The 18,289-nt window shown below is 45.0% G+C and overlaps 1 protein-coding gene across 1 annotated transcript in view; it reads right to left on the reverse strand.

Annotated features, from left to right (window-relative positions):
• Positions 1-634, reverse strand: part of Mtmr12 (myotubularin related protein 12) — a 69,374-nt gene extending 68,740 nt beyond the window's left edge. Inside the window, exon 1 of the mRNA XM_059276099.1 lies at positions 392-634. Coding sequence (XP_059132082.1) covers positions 392-472 — 81 coding nt within the window. The 5' untranslated portion in view covers positions 473-634. The remainder of the gene's footprint in view (positions 1-391) is intronic.
• Positions 635-18,289: the final 17,655 nt, after the last annotated feature.

Here is an 18,289-nt window from a genome sequence, read left to right on the forward strand (position 1 = left end):
ACCAAAGGCAGCAGGATCCGCGACAGACGAGCTCTCAAAATTCACGGAGCAAAGTCCAGGGCAAGAGCATACCCACCAGGCTGCGGGCTGCAGAAGGGAGCCCTCAGGGGTCCCGACCCCGCAGCCCTTCTGCTCTCCCCTCCCCTCCGGATACCTGGGGCGCCCCGGCCGCAGGACCTCCCGGACTCCGGCTCCCGCCCATAGGCGCGGCCACGAGATCCAGGGCCCTGCCCCAGCACCTGCACGGCCAGCCGCAGGAGTCCTGGGCCGCGGCCCGCCGGGAGGCCCCAGGGCGTCCTGCCGCTTCGCCCCGCCCGGCACCCGGGCAGGAAGCGCCCCTACCCCGGCCGCTCCACCCGCCACCGCGCTCGCCCGGCGGCGCTCTTCTCACCTCAGGGCGCACGTACGATACGAAGGAAGGCTTGGGCGCCTTGGTGCCGCCGCCACCGCCGACTCCCCCTTTCCCCAGCATTCCCCCGCCTTGCGAAGCAGCGACGCGCGGCAGCAGAGGCGGCGGCTCAGGCTCGGGCTCCGGCAGCGGCGGCGGCCACCAGCACCAGCGGCCGGGGCTCCGCCCATCCCTAGGGCCGCGGCGGCCGCGGTACCGCCCGCATCCGGCTCCGCCGCTGACACCGTTCGCCCCGCCCAGGCCGCGCGCCCCGCCTACCGACCGCGGGACACGCCCACTGCCGCTCCCTCGCTTCTCAGGCTGCGAGGTCCCGCCCACAGCCCCGGGGCAGGCCACGCCCACCCGCGCGTCTGAGCCAGTCTCCTGGCGGGCTCCGGTCGGCTGTCGGAGGCAGAGCCCGCCCCCCGGGCGTCCTCTGATTGGCACGGGGCACTACCTGGAGAGATATTTGCTCTAGCCAATCCTGAGAGCGTTCTCTCCGGACTTCACCACGATTGGATAGCGAGAATGTCGCCGTTTGTCCAATGGTCGTGCGGTCACTAAGTTGTTGCAGGCAGCCGTTCAAACCCCTTTGCTTTATTTATTTGCCTGCAGCTTTGAAATTCAGCATCCGAAAGCCTGCTGAACAGAATCCCTACATAGAAGCTTCAAGTTCACGTCGACGACGTTCAGACTTTTAACTTTAGACGAAAGAGAGACACAGAGCAGACAGGAACTACGTAGTAGACTGAAGTGACCATAAAATGTTTTAGCAACTTCAAACTTCTGTTCGCTGCTTTGTTTCTAACTGGTAAGATCAAAAGTACCTAGTCTCTCAAGTTATCGACAAACCTCTCATTTTACGCCAAGATTGCAAATAGAACACACACACACACACACACACACACACACACACACACACACACTTCACTTAAATTCCACCTTCGGGACACTTGCCTCGCGTGAGCAAGACCAAAGTGAATTCTACTTCTGAAGTATTGCCTTGGGCAGAAGAATAAGACTGGATGCAGCTCGCTAGAAGTTCCAACTACTGGAACAAGCCAATAAATATTTGCAGTTAAATTTTCAAGCACCAGGCACCTTGCTATGCATTAGTAGCTTGTTTTGTTTGTTTGTTTGTTTGTTTGTTTGTTTTTAATCCCAGTTGAGTACTACTCCTTCCCAAAGCTCTTCGATATAAAATATAAGTGACAATGTGGGCGTGGCAGTGCCCACCTCTCATCGTAGCACCCGGGAGGCCAGACAAGAAGATCATGAACTGGGACCAGGAGGCAGTTTCAGGTCAACCTGGCCTTTAAATAAGACCATCTCAAAAACTAGCAAAAGATTAACGGAGATCCTCCAGGTTGGCTCCCAGGAAGAAGTCTAGGGACCCCCTCTTCAGTTGCCAGACAAATCCTGTTGTTTTTATGTTCAACATCTGGACCAATCCGTGAACAGAAACACTGGCTTTTGATGGAAATTTACCAAGCAAATGTCCCTCCCTTCAGGCCATCATGCGTCAGATATTACTTTATTACCCTGATCTTTAGTATCTGCTGCTGGTCAAGCCCAGTTGTAATATGATTCTGGAAACTTGACACTGTCTCTGGATCTACACACTTCCCAGGGATTAAAGCTAACAAATCAAGAGTTTTTAAATACCAAAAAGCCAGCTGGTTTGCCATTTTCTGAATGCCCCTGTCCTCCCCTCCCCCTCCCCACTTCATATGTTAGAGCGTAATACCATGTGATACTGTTGAGAAATGGGGCTTGGAGGAGGTGATTAAGTCTTGAGGGAATGCCCTTGTAAGAGAGATCAAAGGGTTCTGGCTAGCCTTCCCCCTTGAGAGGGCTCAGCAAGAATGTATCATTGTTGACCAGGGCCACCCTTCCTAACTCAGAATCTACTGATACCTTGTCCTGGACTTCCCTAGGCTCCAGAACAATGAGAAGCAATTTTCTATATCTATAAATTATCAACTGTAAGGTGTTCTGTTACAGCAGCAGGAATAGACTCATACATACTTCTAGAGTCAGTTTTCACTCACTAATAAACACTGGGTTTTAAGTAGTGTGTGTGTGTGTGTGTGTGTGTGTGTGTGTGTGTGTGTGTGCCCATGGGAGATGTCTTGTATTCCCTGGGGCTAGAATTACAGATAGTTATTAAGATACCCAATGTTGGTGCTAAGAACCAGATTCAGGTCAAGAGCAAATGCTCCTAATTCCTGAGCCATCTCTCCAGCCCTGATGGATCGTCCTGATTGTCAAGTCAGCAGAATCTGGAATGAACTACAGACACACCTATGGGCAGGTCTTTGAGGGCATTTCCAGGGTGGCTTGACAGAGGGGAGAAGACATTGCTCAAGAATAGGCTGACCTCCTAGCAGGTGGCCCAAATATAAACATCCAGAGAACATCAGTGCAGCTCCCCTGTCTGTCTTGATTCCGACTGGAGAGTGTGCCTGCCTTCACTTCTGCGACTGTTGTCACCCTGCACTGACATCAGACTCCAGCCTGGACCCGTAGCTCCCCAAGAATCTCTCAGGTCTTCTCACACAGCCCATATTGTCTGTAAGCCTTTGCTGGGGGATGTCTTTCTGTACGCTGTGAATATATGTTGTTCCCATTGGTTAATAAATAAGCTGCTTTGGCCTATGGCAAGGCAGCTTAGAGGCAGGTGAGAACCCCAAGGAGAGAGACAGGAAAGAGAAAGGCAGAGTGAGAGAGACTATGGCACACAGCTCTAAGATGCTTAGCCGCTGACGTTTCTTCCTCTTTGGAGTTACTTGATGCAGTCTGTACGTCTCTTAACAGGTGCTTCACACACAGTAGGAATTCAATAAATATTTGCACTTGAGTGGGTGAAGTAGCTTTGTGTGAACAACAGAGATGAGTAAGCAAGAAAATAACATATACAAACTTTTCAAGAACTAAAGTACGTGTGTGTGTGGGGGGGGGGTTCTGTACATACATGTGTGTAGAGTCATCTTGGGTGGTTTTTGTTGGGCACCACCCACCTTGTTTTTAAAGACAGCGTCTGTCACCGGCCTGGTGCTGGCCAAGCAGCCTAGGCTGGCTGGCCAGCGAGTCCTAGGGTTCCACCTGTCCCCACCTCTTCAGCGCTGGGATCGCAAGTGCCTGGTTTTGTTTGTTGTTGTTGTTGTTTTGGGTTTTGCTTTTTTTAAAAAAAAACGTATGTTCCTAACAGTAATTTCTCCAACTGAACTAACGTACCAGCCTTCTGCCTGTATTACTTAGTGGCCACTATCCATATTTCAACTTCACTAAGTAGTCTGGTATCTTCAGACTTCATTCTTTATCCTGGAGGTTGAGGCAGGAGGATCATGAATTTGAAGCCAGCTGTGCTACATAGACAGACAGACACACACACACACACACACACACACACACACACACACACACACGGCAGGGGGGTGGGGGGGCGGGTCCTTAGCCTCTTGCTACAACCAAGAGTCTTTCTACTCTCCTCTGATATGATGAGGAATAGACCTAGCCTAAGAAGCATTTGGCAGTTGGGCAGTGGCAATACACGCCTTTAATCCCAGCACTTGGAATGCAGAGGCAGGGGGATCTCTGTAAGTTTGAGGCCAGTCTGGTCTTCAAAGCGAGATCCAGGACAGCCAGGGCTACATAGTGAAACCGTGTCTGGGGGGAGGGGAGGAGGAGGAGGAGAAAGAAGAAGGAGGAAGAAGAAGCAGCAGCAATTGGCTTCTTCATCTTGAGGTATTGTAATGAACATAGTTAAAAAAATGCCTTTTAGTCAAGTAAAAATAGCTTAGCCAGGAGCCCCACTACACCCAAGGCTGCACCTGATAACCAGAACCCAGTGACACTGCTCACTCAAGATAACCAGACACAGTCCTAGTACCCCATGATGCCCACTGGACACTATCCAAGCAGAGACCAAGAGTAATGCTCTGCTCTGCATATCTGCACCATCTTCATCTGCCTTGTGGCTGGAGAGTCTCCCCCAGGAGTCTGACCCTAGAATCAGAGGCTTCTGGCAGAGACTGGACCTGACCTTCACCTAAGATATGTCTCACAGGTGAGCAGCCTCAGGAGATGGGCTTTTAGGAGTTAGGAGTTAGGAATTTAATGTGCGAACCTAGTGTGACCCTTAGCATAATAAAATATAACTTGTTATACTAACTACTTGCATCTACCTTCCTGCTCATGACAGGTATCAATACAGGACAGCCTGCTGGAAATTTTGAATTTTTTAATGTCTTCTGTCCTATTGTTCAGGTTGGCCTCAAATTCCTTGGCTCAAGCAATCCTCAGCCACCAACTTCTGCAGTAGCTTAGACTACAATAAGGGACCATCACACTCAGTTTATTTATTCACTCACTATTTATTTAGTTTTACGCTCACAAAATATACAGCCTAGGGGCTGGAGAGATGGCTCAGTGGTTAAGAGTACTGACAGCTCTTTCAAAGGACCTGGGTTCAATTCTCAGCACCCACATGGCAGCTCACAACTGTCTGCAACTCCAGTTGCAGGGGACCCAAGAACTTCAGACAGACAAAACACCAATGCACATAAAATAAAAATTAAAAAAAGAAACATATATATATGTTATATATATATATAATATATATAACATATATATATTATATATATAAACAACCTAAGTTGGTCACATCGTTAGAAACTTAGTGAGCCTTTATTGTATACTACCTTCTTTAAGTCAATGGCTTGTTTTACTTATTAAAGGTTGACCAGTAGTCCATTGTGACTCACTCCAGCCTATCTAGTTCAGAAGGTACTTAAGAACAGTATGCTCTCGGTCTCCTTCCCAACAAGATCAACACTAGTCACTGAGTGCTACACAAATCCACAGCAAGAATCAGAGACACGGGGGTTCTCGCTGGCTGTGGATGTGAGGATAAATTGAAGAGGCAGGGGGATGGCAATTCTACAATCCCTATTAAAAATTGTTTTGAGTGTAAGCATTACAGCTCAGCTCAGATGGAAAAGTATCCTGGCAGTCAGGAGCCAAGGAATACTACAAAGTCACACTGTAGGGCCAATGAAAGAACACCCTCCCCCTGAGGCCAGAGCTAAGGAAACACATCCTGCCCCTAACTAACTAACTCAGGACTTGAAATCTAACCAATCCCTGAGCATGAAAACCAACCAATCCCTGAGCACAAAATCCAGCCAATCTCTGAGCTTATCCCAAGCTCAGGAATTGAGATCCTACCAAGCCTCACTTTAGAAAGCCCTGCCAATAAGAAAGCCCTGCCAATAAGAAACCCCATATAAGCCCTGTACTTGTTCAGCTTGGGGCTTCCTTTTTCCACGCTGGCAGAGGCAGCCACTCTCGTGGATTCCCTCCCTCCAAAAAAATGTCTTGAGTGAGGTTTGCTGTAATGACTTTCTTTCACTGGAGCGGGGCAGAGCTGCAACGACTTTTGCTGGAGCAGAGCAGAGCTGTGACACTTTGGCTGGGAAGCCTTTGTCTTGCTGGATCAGAATTATTACACTCCAGGGAAGCTGGGCAGAGCTGTAATACTTCTGAGCAAATCTGTAACAACCTCAATGGGGAAACCCTCCCCTGCTGGAGCAAAGTTGTTGCACTTGCATTAGGGAAACCTCCCAGATCAAGGACTGTAACGCTTTGCGGGGGAAACTGTCCCCCACCTGAACAGAGCTGTAACACTTCTGTTGGGACAACTTTCCCTTCAGAGCTGTAGGTATTCCTTGGCTTCCAACTGCCAGGATACCTTTTCCTTCAGAGCTTCAACACTTACACACAGGGCACAACAAACCTCACAAGAGATTTATTGGAAGGGAAAAACCTAGGAGGGTTCTGCTTCTGCTTGGGTAAGAAACAGCAGAGAACTGAGCAGAAGGCAGGGCTTATATAGAGTTTCTTGAGGTGGGGGTGGGGGGGGATGACACACTTTTCAGGGTGAAGCTTCCAGGGTGGAGATTGGTGGGACTTCAAGTCCAGAGATTGGATTTTTTTACTCTGTAGGGTGGGGGCAGGATCCAGCAGTTATGGCAGTTAGAGTGTTCTGTGGGTGGAACCTGGTAGTTTGGAGGTCTTGGGGAAGGGGCCTGGCCACTCGTGTGGCTTGATAGGCTTACACTGAGGAGCTGGGGAGATGGCTCAGCAGTTAAAAGAGCATTGCTGCTCTTGTAGAGGACCAGTGTTTGGTTCCCAATGTCCTTGTTGGGCGCCTTACAATAGCCTACAGGGACTCCAACACCCTCTTCTGGCCTCCATGAGTACCTGCACGCACACACACATACACAGAGAGAAAAATACACAGAAATACACACACACACAAATAATAATAATAATAATAAAGTTTGTATTAAATAAATGATAATTAATAAATGTATCCCACAGATAGACATGTTTGAAATGACATATAAGCATGCTTACTAACTACAATTTTTTTTTTGGTCTGAGGTTTTGCTATGTTGTGTTTTGGTTTGAGGCAGGGTCTCAAATAACCCAAGCCAACCTCATAGTCTGAGGGCTGGTCTTCTGCCTCTACTTACCAAGTGCTGGGATTACCACCACACCCAGCTACTAACTGCATTTGTGTGTGTGTGTGTGTGTAATTAGAAATATTGTAAATGTTCACTAATAGGAGTGATTCAAGTAAATTATAGGGTAACCATTTAATTGGACACTATACAGCCATAAAAAAGAATGAGGAAACATTTTAGGTAGCGGCTGTGCAGATTGGTGGTTAAAGGAGCCAGACAACCTGGCTTCAGATTCTGCCTACATGTGCAATCCTTTCTCTAAGATGGTGCCTCCTTATGTAGTCCAGGCTGATTAAGAACTTACTATGTAGTTCAATCTGGCGTTGAACTTAGAGTCCTCATGCCTCACCTCTTCAGCGCTGGGGTCACTGAAGAGTCAAGTTATTCCTATCTTTTGTATATGAATGGAACTTTTTTTGGATAGATACAAGGGGAATTGTGGCATTTGTTGTTCATATAAAGGGAAACATTTTAGAGAAGCATTTTTAAGAGTTTTTTGTACATGCCTCTTTCTAACTTTAAATTCTGAACCATGGGGGTTATCATCTAGCCTTAACAATAGGTAAATTAAGAAGCTGTTCTACTATTTCAACATACCTTTTTTAAAGGGTGACAGTCTCAGTGGGTATACAAACCACACTTTTGTTTGTTTGTTTGTTTTTGATTTTTGAGACAGGGTTTCTCTGTGTAGCTTTGCGCCTTTCCTGAGTCTCACTCTGTAGCCCAGGCTGGCCCCGAACTCACAGAGATCCGCCTGGCTCTGCCTCCTGAGTGCTGGGATTAAAGGTGTGTGCCACTACTGCCTGGCTCAAACCACACTGAAGGGCAGGCCCCATGCCCAGCAATAAATGGCCAACACAAAACAAATTCACTGGCATTTTTGGAGGGCTTTTTTTTTGCCTCAATGCTTTGTCTGGGGGCTTTCCTCCCATAGGTCCTTTGCTTATCTGTTATGGTTTCCAATTTTGTATTTCTATGAGATTTCTATGGGCACAAATGTGTGTGTTTTTGAATCTCTATGTATTTTCTGTGGGTTTTCTTTTTTTTCTTTTCTTTCGGCTTTGTTTTCGGCTCTTTTTCTTTTCTGTTCTTTTATCTGTTTTTTCCTATTCTAGTTTGTTCCCTTTTATTTCATCTTCTTTTCCTCTTTTTCCTTTTCTTTCTTTTTCTTCTTCTTCTTTTTTTTTTTTTTAGATGCCTGTTTGTTTTCTAATGGGGTAGAGCAAAAAAGAGTGTGATTTTGGGAGGGTGAGGAAATGGGAGGATCTGGGAGGAGTTGCTGGAGGGGGAAACTACCAAAATATATTATGTGAAAAATATCTATTTTCAATAAAAGATAAAAGGGTGACAGTCACATAATATTAGCCATTTTATAGTGAGTAATTCAAATAATTTGGACTTAAATAAAAAACAAGTGCCTTAGTGTAGACACTTTGACTCGGTACACCTTAACACAGGAGACTGAGGTAGGGAAATCAGGAGTTGAAGGTCTCTTGGCTGCATAGTGAGTTCCAGCCAGCCTGGACTACCTGAGACAGCGTCCCCTCAAAACCAACCAACCAGCCAAATAAACAACAACAAAGATGGAAGAAAGCCTCAATACTTTCTGCCTCTGCTTGTCTTGACCTAGTTCCCCAAATCCCACCCAAAAAAGCCGATCCCAGCATCAACAGGACTCGGGACAGCTTCCTTAGAGATGCTGCAGAAATAGACTCCTGTATTTCTAATCACCTCAAGCTGCTCAGCCAGCGCCTGGTCCTATCCACTTACGTTTGTCTCACTATCTAGAATAAGTCCTTTCACCCTCGAGGTGGGCTAGGAGCTCCTCCAGGACTTCGGTACTCCTGTTTTCTTTCTCCTTCCTCTCCCTGACCCTCCATTTCTTCAACAGAATCTTGCTACGTAGCCCTGGACTGCCAGGAACGTACCACGTAGGCTAGCTAGCCTCAAACTTGCAGACCATCCTCCTGCTTCAGCTTCCTGCGTTCATTGAATACTCGGTGGGATGTCTTTAAAACAATGAGCTGTGGATGCTTCGGGATGAGGAAACGCCGCCCTCTACAGGACTGTTTAAAAAGTGGTCTGCTAAATGTGGTAGACTGGACCAGGTCCTGTTGGTTGCCCACCCCTGCTCCCTCCGTCCCACAGTACCTCCTCTGAAACACATCTGCTATGCCACAACCATATGAAACTCGGAGTACATACTCAGCCTTGGTCAGGACATCGCAGGAGTTACAGAACTCAGCAGTCTCCATCCCAGCTTTCAAAGAAGGGTATCACAAAGGCTGGGGATGTCTCTCAGTAGGCACAAAGTTCTGAGTGTGACTTCCAGCACCGCATAAACCAGGCATGATGGTGCAAGCTTGGTCAGCTCAAGGTTTGAGGCCATACACGAGACCTTGTCTCAAAACACAGGCTCAAAGGTTGAGAACACTTGACACGCGATCATGAGAACTGGCTAAGTGTCCTGGCACCTACATAAGGGGCCAGGGTGGTGGAGACAGGAGGATCACTGGGACTCGCTGGCTTCCAACTTAGCTGAGAAAACTTGGCCCTGAGTTTTCTGCACCAAAAAGGAATAGGCAGAGATCAATAGAAAAGGACACCCAGCTGGGCCTGGTAGCACACACCTGTAATTCCAGCACTCAGGAGGCACAAACAGAAGGATCTCTGTGAATTCCAGGCCAGCCTGGTCTACAGAGCAAGATCCAGGACAGGCACCAAAACTACACGGAGAAACCCTGTCTCAAAAAAAAAAAAAAAAAATAGAACTCAAGACCCTGTATCTATTCCAGAGATGATCTCCAGGAAGAAGGAGGTGGCTTATTGATGTCTCCAATGATGAAGATTCACACAATTTAATGCCTTTATATGTCATCCAATTACATGAATGCTGTATAGCACAAGATAAAAAATTGTAGTCGGAAATTTGACTGGTCCTGCCTTGCCCAGCAGTTGGGACGAATCTCTCCTCCCTACCGTCCCACAGCCACTTATAAAATAATTACTCAAAGGCTTATATTAATTACAAACTGTATGGCTTATGGCTTCCGCTTCTTGCTAGCTAGCTCTTTCATCTTAAATTAACCCACTGCTATTAATCTATGTGTTCCCACGTGCCCATGACGTTACCAGTCTGCTGGCATCTTGTTGCTCCTTCAGCAGCGGCTCTCATCTCTTCCGACTCGGCCCTTCTTCTCTCTGTATCTCTGCTTGGATTTCCCACCTGGCTGTGAAGCTTTCTTGCCCTAGGCCAAAACAGCTTTATTTATTATCCAATGGGAATCACACATATTCACAGCATACAGAAAGATATCCCACAACAATAAATGTGTGTGATACCAAAGTGGTACCAGCCACCCAGCTGTCTCTTTTCTGATTTGACAGAAGTTGCCACCCAGAGAACCTATTCTCTCTCCCACATTTGAGACAGGATTTCTCTGTATAACAGTCCTGGCTGTCCTGGAACTCAATTTGTAGATCTGCCTGCCTCTGCCTCCCAAGCACTGGGATTAAAGGCGTGCGCCACTACTGCCTTGCCTTTCTCCCAAATTTTGTCTGAGACTAAATACAAGGCTTGAAAATCTGGAAGAACAGTGGGAGGGCCACTGGGGGTTGGAGTTTAAAGATCTTAGTAGGAAACACTGGCAGCTGTAGGGTCAGGAGAACCTTCTCAGATAAAATGTCACATGTCTTCTTGACTCCTGGGGATTTGATCCTTGCTCAAAATGCAGTCGGGCCTGTTTTGAGCTTGGCTCACCATCCCACTTCTGAAAACTTGATAGGCTTATTGTTCAGGCTGCTGTAGAAGAATCCAGAGGTTGGGAACACCCTTGTACCCCCATTTCATGTTAGAAACAGTCATCTATCCCAAGGTTTAAAATGCAGTTTGGGGCAGTTGGAGGTAAGTCTGTTTTATCAGGCAGAGAACACTGGGAGTCACTGAGCTGTGATGCAACTTCTCCATGTTTTTAACACAGTAGCTTTTCTGCTGGAGGCCTGTTAACGAGCAGCCCTTTCCTGGCTCCTTACCTTCCTCCAGAACACTGGCGTCTATTCACCATTCATCCACCTGGGCTCAGGAACATGTTCTCAGGGCAGCCAAGGAAAGCAGGCAATGCTGGACTCTGCAAATAACTCTCACAGGCTTTGGAAATCAGAACAGGAACAGTACGGCCCAGCTGAGCTGGGGACTCAGAAGGGCCGGGGGGAAAAGGGGGCACAATTTTCCACTACCTGTGAGGAATCAGCTACAGAGGAAATACCCAGAGAAACAGTTTGAAACCACATGTCACGAGAGACGTAATCCGTGCGCTTGTAAAAAGAAGGCTCTCTGCTCTGCTTTCTCCTCTCATATCAATAAGGAAGTACCATTCTGCTTTTCCCACTTCAAAGAAAAGACATCCACAAAGGCCTAGAGACCCAGCTGAGAGAAATAGCAACTATGTAGAGAGATGAAGACAAGGACTTGGCTCTGGAGGTTACACTAGTGTTAGAATGCATGGTGTTCTAGGAGACACAGATAGAAGGACTAGTTTTAGACACATCTACAAGCCTTTGAATATCATACAAGGAAGCCCGGGAGAGTTGTAACCCCGCTCAGACCTGTAGACTTTCTCCATAAGGGGCTACTCTTGACTGGCATCTGGAATCTCTTAGCCCTCGGGAGAGCTTGTGAATGCTAACACTCCCTAGAGCTGCAACATTTTACAGACCTGTAATGACTCTTGAGAGCATCCCACCACTACCGAGAGTTCGGGCCTCTCTTATTTAAATCCACAGCATGACAACCTGTTTTAAGTTATTTTATCCCATTTTAAAGTTATTAGTCCCAAGTTACATACTTCACTGTCTGCTCACCTCATTCTTGGAGAGGGCAAGACAAGACAGAACCCAGTGGGAGACAAGAGTTGGTCTCTACTGACCCCCTTACATCTAACTCCACAAAGCTGTCCTCTGACTTCCACAGGCCCAGGTGGGGGCACACACATACAATAATACAATAAAAATGCAAGGAATTGATAATTTTGTATACTTATTGAGTATATTTAATTCTTTAGGACAAAACCTTTGATGTACAATTGCTGAGTCAAAGGCTCTCTATATGTATGTGTTAAAAAAAAAACCATTAAAATGCTAACTGAGGCTAGATATAGTAGTGCATGCCAGTAATGCCAGCACTCGGAAGGTTGAGGAATGAAAATCATGGGTTTGAGGCCACAGCTGGTTACAAAACAAGTTCCAGGCCATTACTCACTGGAGAGCAAGGCTGTCCAAAAACCTAGCATTAGGAATCACAATAATGGTGATAATAATAAGGCAGATTGAACTGGTATTCTGCAACTTTAAGATCTTGGTATTGATAGCTCAGACCTTAATATTTTCTTCTTCTGTTTTGTTTTTGTTTTTCGAGACAGGGTCTCACCATGTAGCTGTGCCTGTCCTGGAACTCACTATGTAGATGAGAGTGGCCTTGAACTCACAGAGTCCTTGGGCCTCTGCCTTCCAAGTCCTGGAGTTAAAAGAGTGCACCACTATGCCTATTGGAACTTTAATATTTTCAATCTTTATGTATTTTGTCAGTCTGATTGATAAACATTCTGTTAGCTTTAAAATTTTGTGCACTTATTTGATTACTAGTAAAGTTAAATTTTTGGCTTCTCTGTGTAGTTTTGGTGCCTGTCCTGGATCTCGCTCTGTAGACCAAGCTGGCCTTGAACTTACCGAGATCAGCCTGGCTCTGCCTCCAGAATGCAAAAATTAAAGGCATGAACCACTGTTGCCTGGCTTTTTTTTTTTATTTATTTTTATTTTATGTGCATTTGGTGTTTTGGAGTTACAGACAGTTGTGAGTTGCCATGTGGGTACTGGGAATTGAACCCAGGTCTTCTAGGAGAACAGTCAGTGCTCTTAACCACTGAACCATGTCTCCAACACTGGCTTCATCTTCCTGTAAGCCATTTATATTTCTTTTGAGATTCATCTGGACACATAAACATTTTATTACCATCCCTACTTTTTTTGAGACAGGATCTGTATTAATGTTTTATTTCTGGAACAAAGATGTGAGAAAAACTATTTAAAGGAAGGAGTTACTTGTTTTGAGTAATGTTTTCAGCACATAGTCCTTGGCTCCACTGCCTCTGGTCCATATGAAGAGGCTACTCACATGGAAACAGAGTGAGGAAGAGGAAGAGGAAAGGGTCTGTGAATGAAACTTTGAAGACTAAAAGGCAGGGTCATCAAGATAGCTCAGTAGGAGAAGGCACCTGCCCCACAGGCCCATCAACCTGAGTCAGATTCCCAGAATCCAAGTGAGGTGGGAAGAGAAAAGTGTCTCCACCTCTGACCGCTGCATACATGCTATGGTTCATGCTCATCCTCCAGAATGCACACACAAATGTGTACACACACACACACACACACACACACACACAAATAATAACCTGAGTGAAAAAAAAATAGATCAAGGGAGACGGTTCATGAAAAATTATTAGATTATAAGATTATTATAATATAATACAATTATATAATAGAATTATATAATCATATATAATAGGCATATATAAAATGAATATATGCATTATATTGCATATATTATAATTATGAGACTATTATGTATATATAAACTTTCTGTTGGGTTATTAGTAGTCATACAGAGTACTAATTTTAGAAATAAATTCCATCTAGTTTCCTGTATGTGTTTTAGGATTTGAGTCTGAAGCAGGTAATTAGGAACTAAGTTTATGTACCCCAGATGTACTTAATAGTCTGTGATCCTTTAACCTTTCAGAGATCGGCGGTATATGGCATTTAAATGTTTAAGTTTTCTGCAGTGAACTATGACCATTCCTAACAGTGACCTTAGAGGTCTCCAAAAAGTTGATAGGGTCCTGCAATGACAAATCCACCTAGACTGTACTAGTGCCATTAAGCTGACAAACACCACCCAAGTATTAGTTTCAGACCACAAACTGCTCAGGACAACTTCAAAGCTTCTAGCTGTGGGGTTGGAGAGATGGCTCAGAGGTTAAGAACACTGGCTGTTCTTCCAGAGGTCCTGAGTTCAATTCCCAGCACCCACATGGTGGCTCACAACCATCTGTAATGAGATCTGGCGCCCTCTTCTGGCCTGCAGACATACATGCAGACAGAACACTGTATACATAATAAATAAATAAATCTTTAAAAAAAAAAAAAAAAAAAAAAAAAAAAAAAAAAAAAAAGCTTCTAGCTGAGAGGGTCCAACCTCATAGACTACTCTTCCAGGACTTCAGTGAAGCCCTGCACTTTTCCATCACAAAGATACTGGACAAGAAAAGATACCACTAACTGTCCCAGGACTTGACCAGTATCCCAGTTTTCTCAGGGTCCTCTAAAGATGCCCAGACAACAGGAAATAACTTTAAGAACACAATGCTCACATTCCCAAGAGGTGGGGTGAGGGGTTTTTGGTCGTTCAGTGGATTATGGATGTTTTTCATTGTTTGCGGGGGGGTGGGTGGGGGTGGGGGGGGGGTGGGGGGGGTGGGGGGGGGTGTAGGGGGGGTGTTAGTTTCAAGTTGTTATTGGTCATGGTCATGGATGAAACTAAACAAAGGAGGTTGGATTAAAAGGTTCTTTCTTTCCTTCTTTCTCTCTCTCTTTCTTTCTTCCTTTCTTTTTCTTTCCTTTATCCTTCTTTCTCTCCTATTGGAAAAGGGGGGGGATATAGGAATTATAGGATAAAAGGATAGATTATTGAATCTACTTTTAAACTGAAAAACAACTGCTAGTCTCAAATATTTTACATTGGTATGGATTTTTGTGTACTGATACAAATTCAAGGTTATTTTTGTCATAATATACTGAATATATGTTTCTGTTTTTATTGAAGGTACTGTACCTATGTAGCTCATTTAAAAATGTAACATAAAGTTCTAGTCCTTGAAAGCTATTGTAAGAAACTGTTTAGGATAATTAATAAATGCAGGTTAGTAGTTAGTCATCTATAACAATCAAACTTATACTCACATTAGGTATGTTTTCAAGGTTAAACAGAGATATATATTTTAGATAGATATATGGTCTTCAAACACTTCAGAGATCTACAGAATATGGCATTTAAAATGTTTTGATAACATAAGGCTTTTCATGACAGTGAGACATATCTGCACCTGGCAGCACCAATTTACTTCAAAGAAGATGATGGGCATTGAAGAACCTCCACATGGAGTTGCTTTCAACTAGCCACTGGGCAAGAAACTGCCCTTGCCTTGAGTGCTGACAGTGTGCTGTCCAAACTGGACAAGCAGGACACAAAGGAAGTTGATTGATTGCTGAGCTTGGCTAAGACAAGCTAGACCAGTCCTTTAAAATTCCTGCTTCACAGAAAACTCTGTCAGATATTCTATTGCCTGTAGGCCAAAGATGGATGGCCCAACATTGCAGAGAAACCTTGGGTGACTGTCCAGGCATCTAGCTGTATCTGTCATTTCTATGGTTTTGGAAGTTGCTTGCTCTGCACTTCTTGTTTGCGCAGGTATTATTAATAGTTTATCCTTCTCAGGTCTCTGATGGGGTTGGAGACTAGACAGTTATAGTTTTACAGTTTTTCTTATTACCAAATTCAGAAAAACTTACAAAAGAGATATAAAACTTATTAGGTTGAGCGACATATAAGTTCTTTATCTAAGAAAATGTTTTAAGATCTAAAAAGATATTTTTAGGTTGGTAATATCAGTTACGATAGAAAATGGTTTAGGTATAAAACTTTGGACTCACCAAAATAGGAGAGTATGTTCTCCAAATTTGCCAAATACAAATGGACTGGACATTGTGAATGTAATTCTTTTTTTTTTTTTTTTTTTTTTTTTGAGACAGGGTTTCTCTGTGTTGTTTTGGTGCCTGTCCTGGATCTCACTCTATAGACCAGGCTGGCCTCGAACTCACAGAGATCTGCCTGGCTCTGCCTCCCAAGTGCTAGGATTAAAGGCATGCGCCATCACCACCCAGCTGTGAATGTAATTCTTACCTGATAATAGTTCCTATTGCATATAGTTTTACTGTTTTAGAGTTAAAACCTTTCCTTTTTATTTAGACAAAGAAGGGAAAATGTTGTGGGATATTCGATCACATCATAAAATTCATACAACTAAGAATTCTAGCTGGGTGTGGTGGCCCATGCCTTTAATCCCAGCACTCTGGAGGCAGAGGCAGGCAGGTCTCTGTAATTCAAGGCCAGCCTAGTCTACAAGGACAGCCAGCGCTGTTACATGGAGAAACTCTGTCTTGAAAAACAAAAACCAAAATAATAATAATAATAATAATAATAATAATAATAATAACAATAATTCTAGGGCTGGCAAGATGGGTCAGTGGGCAAAGACACCTGCTGTCACATCTGACAACCTGAGTTTGATCTCTGGCACCCTCTTAGGTTGTTCTGTGATCATGTACACCATGGTACACACCCCCACTCTAACACCCTCTTCATCTTTTCTCTCTCCAACATTATCTTTTTGTTTCCACTTGCTCTATGGTTTCTACTACATTACATGGTTCAAAACAATTCCACTGGATTGGGGATTCAAGACAGAACACAAGTTTATCTACTTTCTCACTAAGAATTCTCACAGGTGTGGCGGCATATGCCTCTCGGCATTTGGGAGGTAAAAGTAGGGCCGCTCAGGAACTTAGGGGGCTCCATAATAAGAGGTCAGTCTGGACTGCATGAGGCCTTGTTTGAAAAACCCAAAACACAACAGTGAAACTAAACTAAAAATTTCTCTTGGGGTTTGCAAAATGGCTTAGAGGGTAAAGGTGCTTTTGCTGCCAAACATGACTAGCGATTATCTTGGAAGCAGAGAACTGACTCCCTCAAGGTGTCCGTTAGTGCAAGTGCACACATACACAATAAACAACTCCACTGCCGCACCTCCTGCAAAGGCTGTGCTTCCTCAGCCCCATGCCCATGCCCTGACCCCCTATTAAGCATTGAAACAAGCTGCTTCTGCCAGGTACTATAGTAGGACAGGCCCATGGGGTTGAGGAAGTTGGCTCAGACTAGTTGCCAAGGCATGCACATAACGTACTCCTTATGAGCCAACCTGGAGTCTGCCTGAGGGTTTAGCAACAGGAACTGTCAAGAGTTCCTGGTCGCTTTCAGAGTTCCTGATCGTGCCCAGCCAATGAGGGATGACCACACAGACTGGGTGCTGGTAGGAGGGTATATAAGGCCTACCTTGTTATTGAAGAAATGAGTTGTCTTCAATGAACTTGAGGTGTCTGTGCTGTTGACTCCACATCTTCTCACCCCCTCCCCCGAGGAAGCCCTTGGAATCCAAGCAACAAGGTACTTGTCCTAGTGATGAGAAGACAGAAAATGGTCCAAGAAGTGGATTCAGTGCTGTGATTAAACTAACCTTAGAGTTCATAGGCCTTTGCAACTAGTTGTTGGGAGGAATGTGTAAGAATTTGGAGCTGAGGGCTGGATAAACCCTAGAATGCAGTAGACATTAACAGGTTAGGATAGGAAACATAGGTAGTGGATATTGGGCTTCCAAAGTGTCAGAGGAAGGACTTCTTTAAGAATTAGTCTAAGGACTGTGGCTGTTTGTTGTTAAGGAAATGTCTTGAGTAAAATGCTGAATACAAGTAGCTGATAAAAGTTGTTTGTTGGGAGAAATTTTAGGACAGGGTAACATATGGGCTCTGGCATGGTTACTACTCAGAGAAAAGATGTAAATACATAGTTCAGCAAAGAACTATGAATTACAGTAAGAAGGAAAGGTGCTTTGAGAGCAGGACCCAATACACTGCAGGTCTGAGGGGTTAAAACTGAAATCCTAGCTGAAAATATGCATTTGAGCTGGCTTTACCCCTCATGGTGTGGTTACTAAAGAGCTGGCACCATCCCTTGCCAGACAACAGCACTGTGACAGTGACATGGGCTGATACGGTTGCAGGAGAGCTTGCCCTGGCCTTTGTTGGGAGACACGGAATGACCAACTCAGCTACCATCCAGGCCCAGATCCAGAGCTTTGAGATGGCCCACCCCAACATCTATCCCATCCATGAGCTGCTGGAGCATGAAGGGACTAATCCCATAGAATCACAGCCATAGGATCTCCATGACAGAGCAGCAGCAGGATATTCCCAGAGGAGTCTCAGAGAGGACCCAGTGTTGATTTGGGCCAGAGGCCAGAGGCCTTGATCCAGATCAATGACTCACTGCAACAAACATCTGCAAATAAAGCTGTTTGCGCAAAAGGGAATACTGTGTGACACACCACGGCTTCCAATGCTACCATGTGAATATGGTGAACATGTGATGGAGAGACAGGAAAAACAGAGGAGTAGAGTGGTACATGTAGGGTGGAACTAGAGACGG

This window comes from Peromyscus eremicus, chromosome 11 (genome assembly GCF_949786415.1).
Source record: "Peromyscus eremicus chromosome 11, PerEre_H2_v1, whole genome shotgun sequence".
Lineage (NCBI taxonomy): Eukaryota > Metazoa > Chordata > Mammalia > Rodentia > Cricetidae > Peromyscus > Peromyscus eremicus.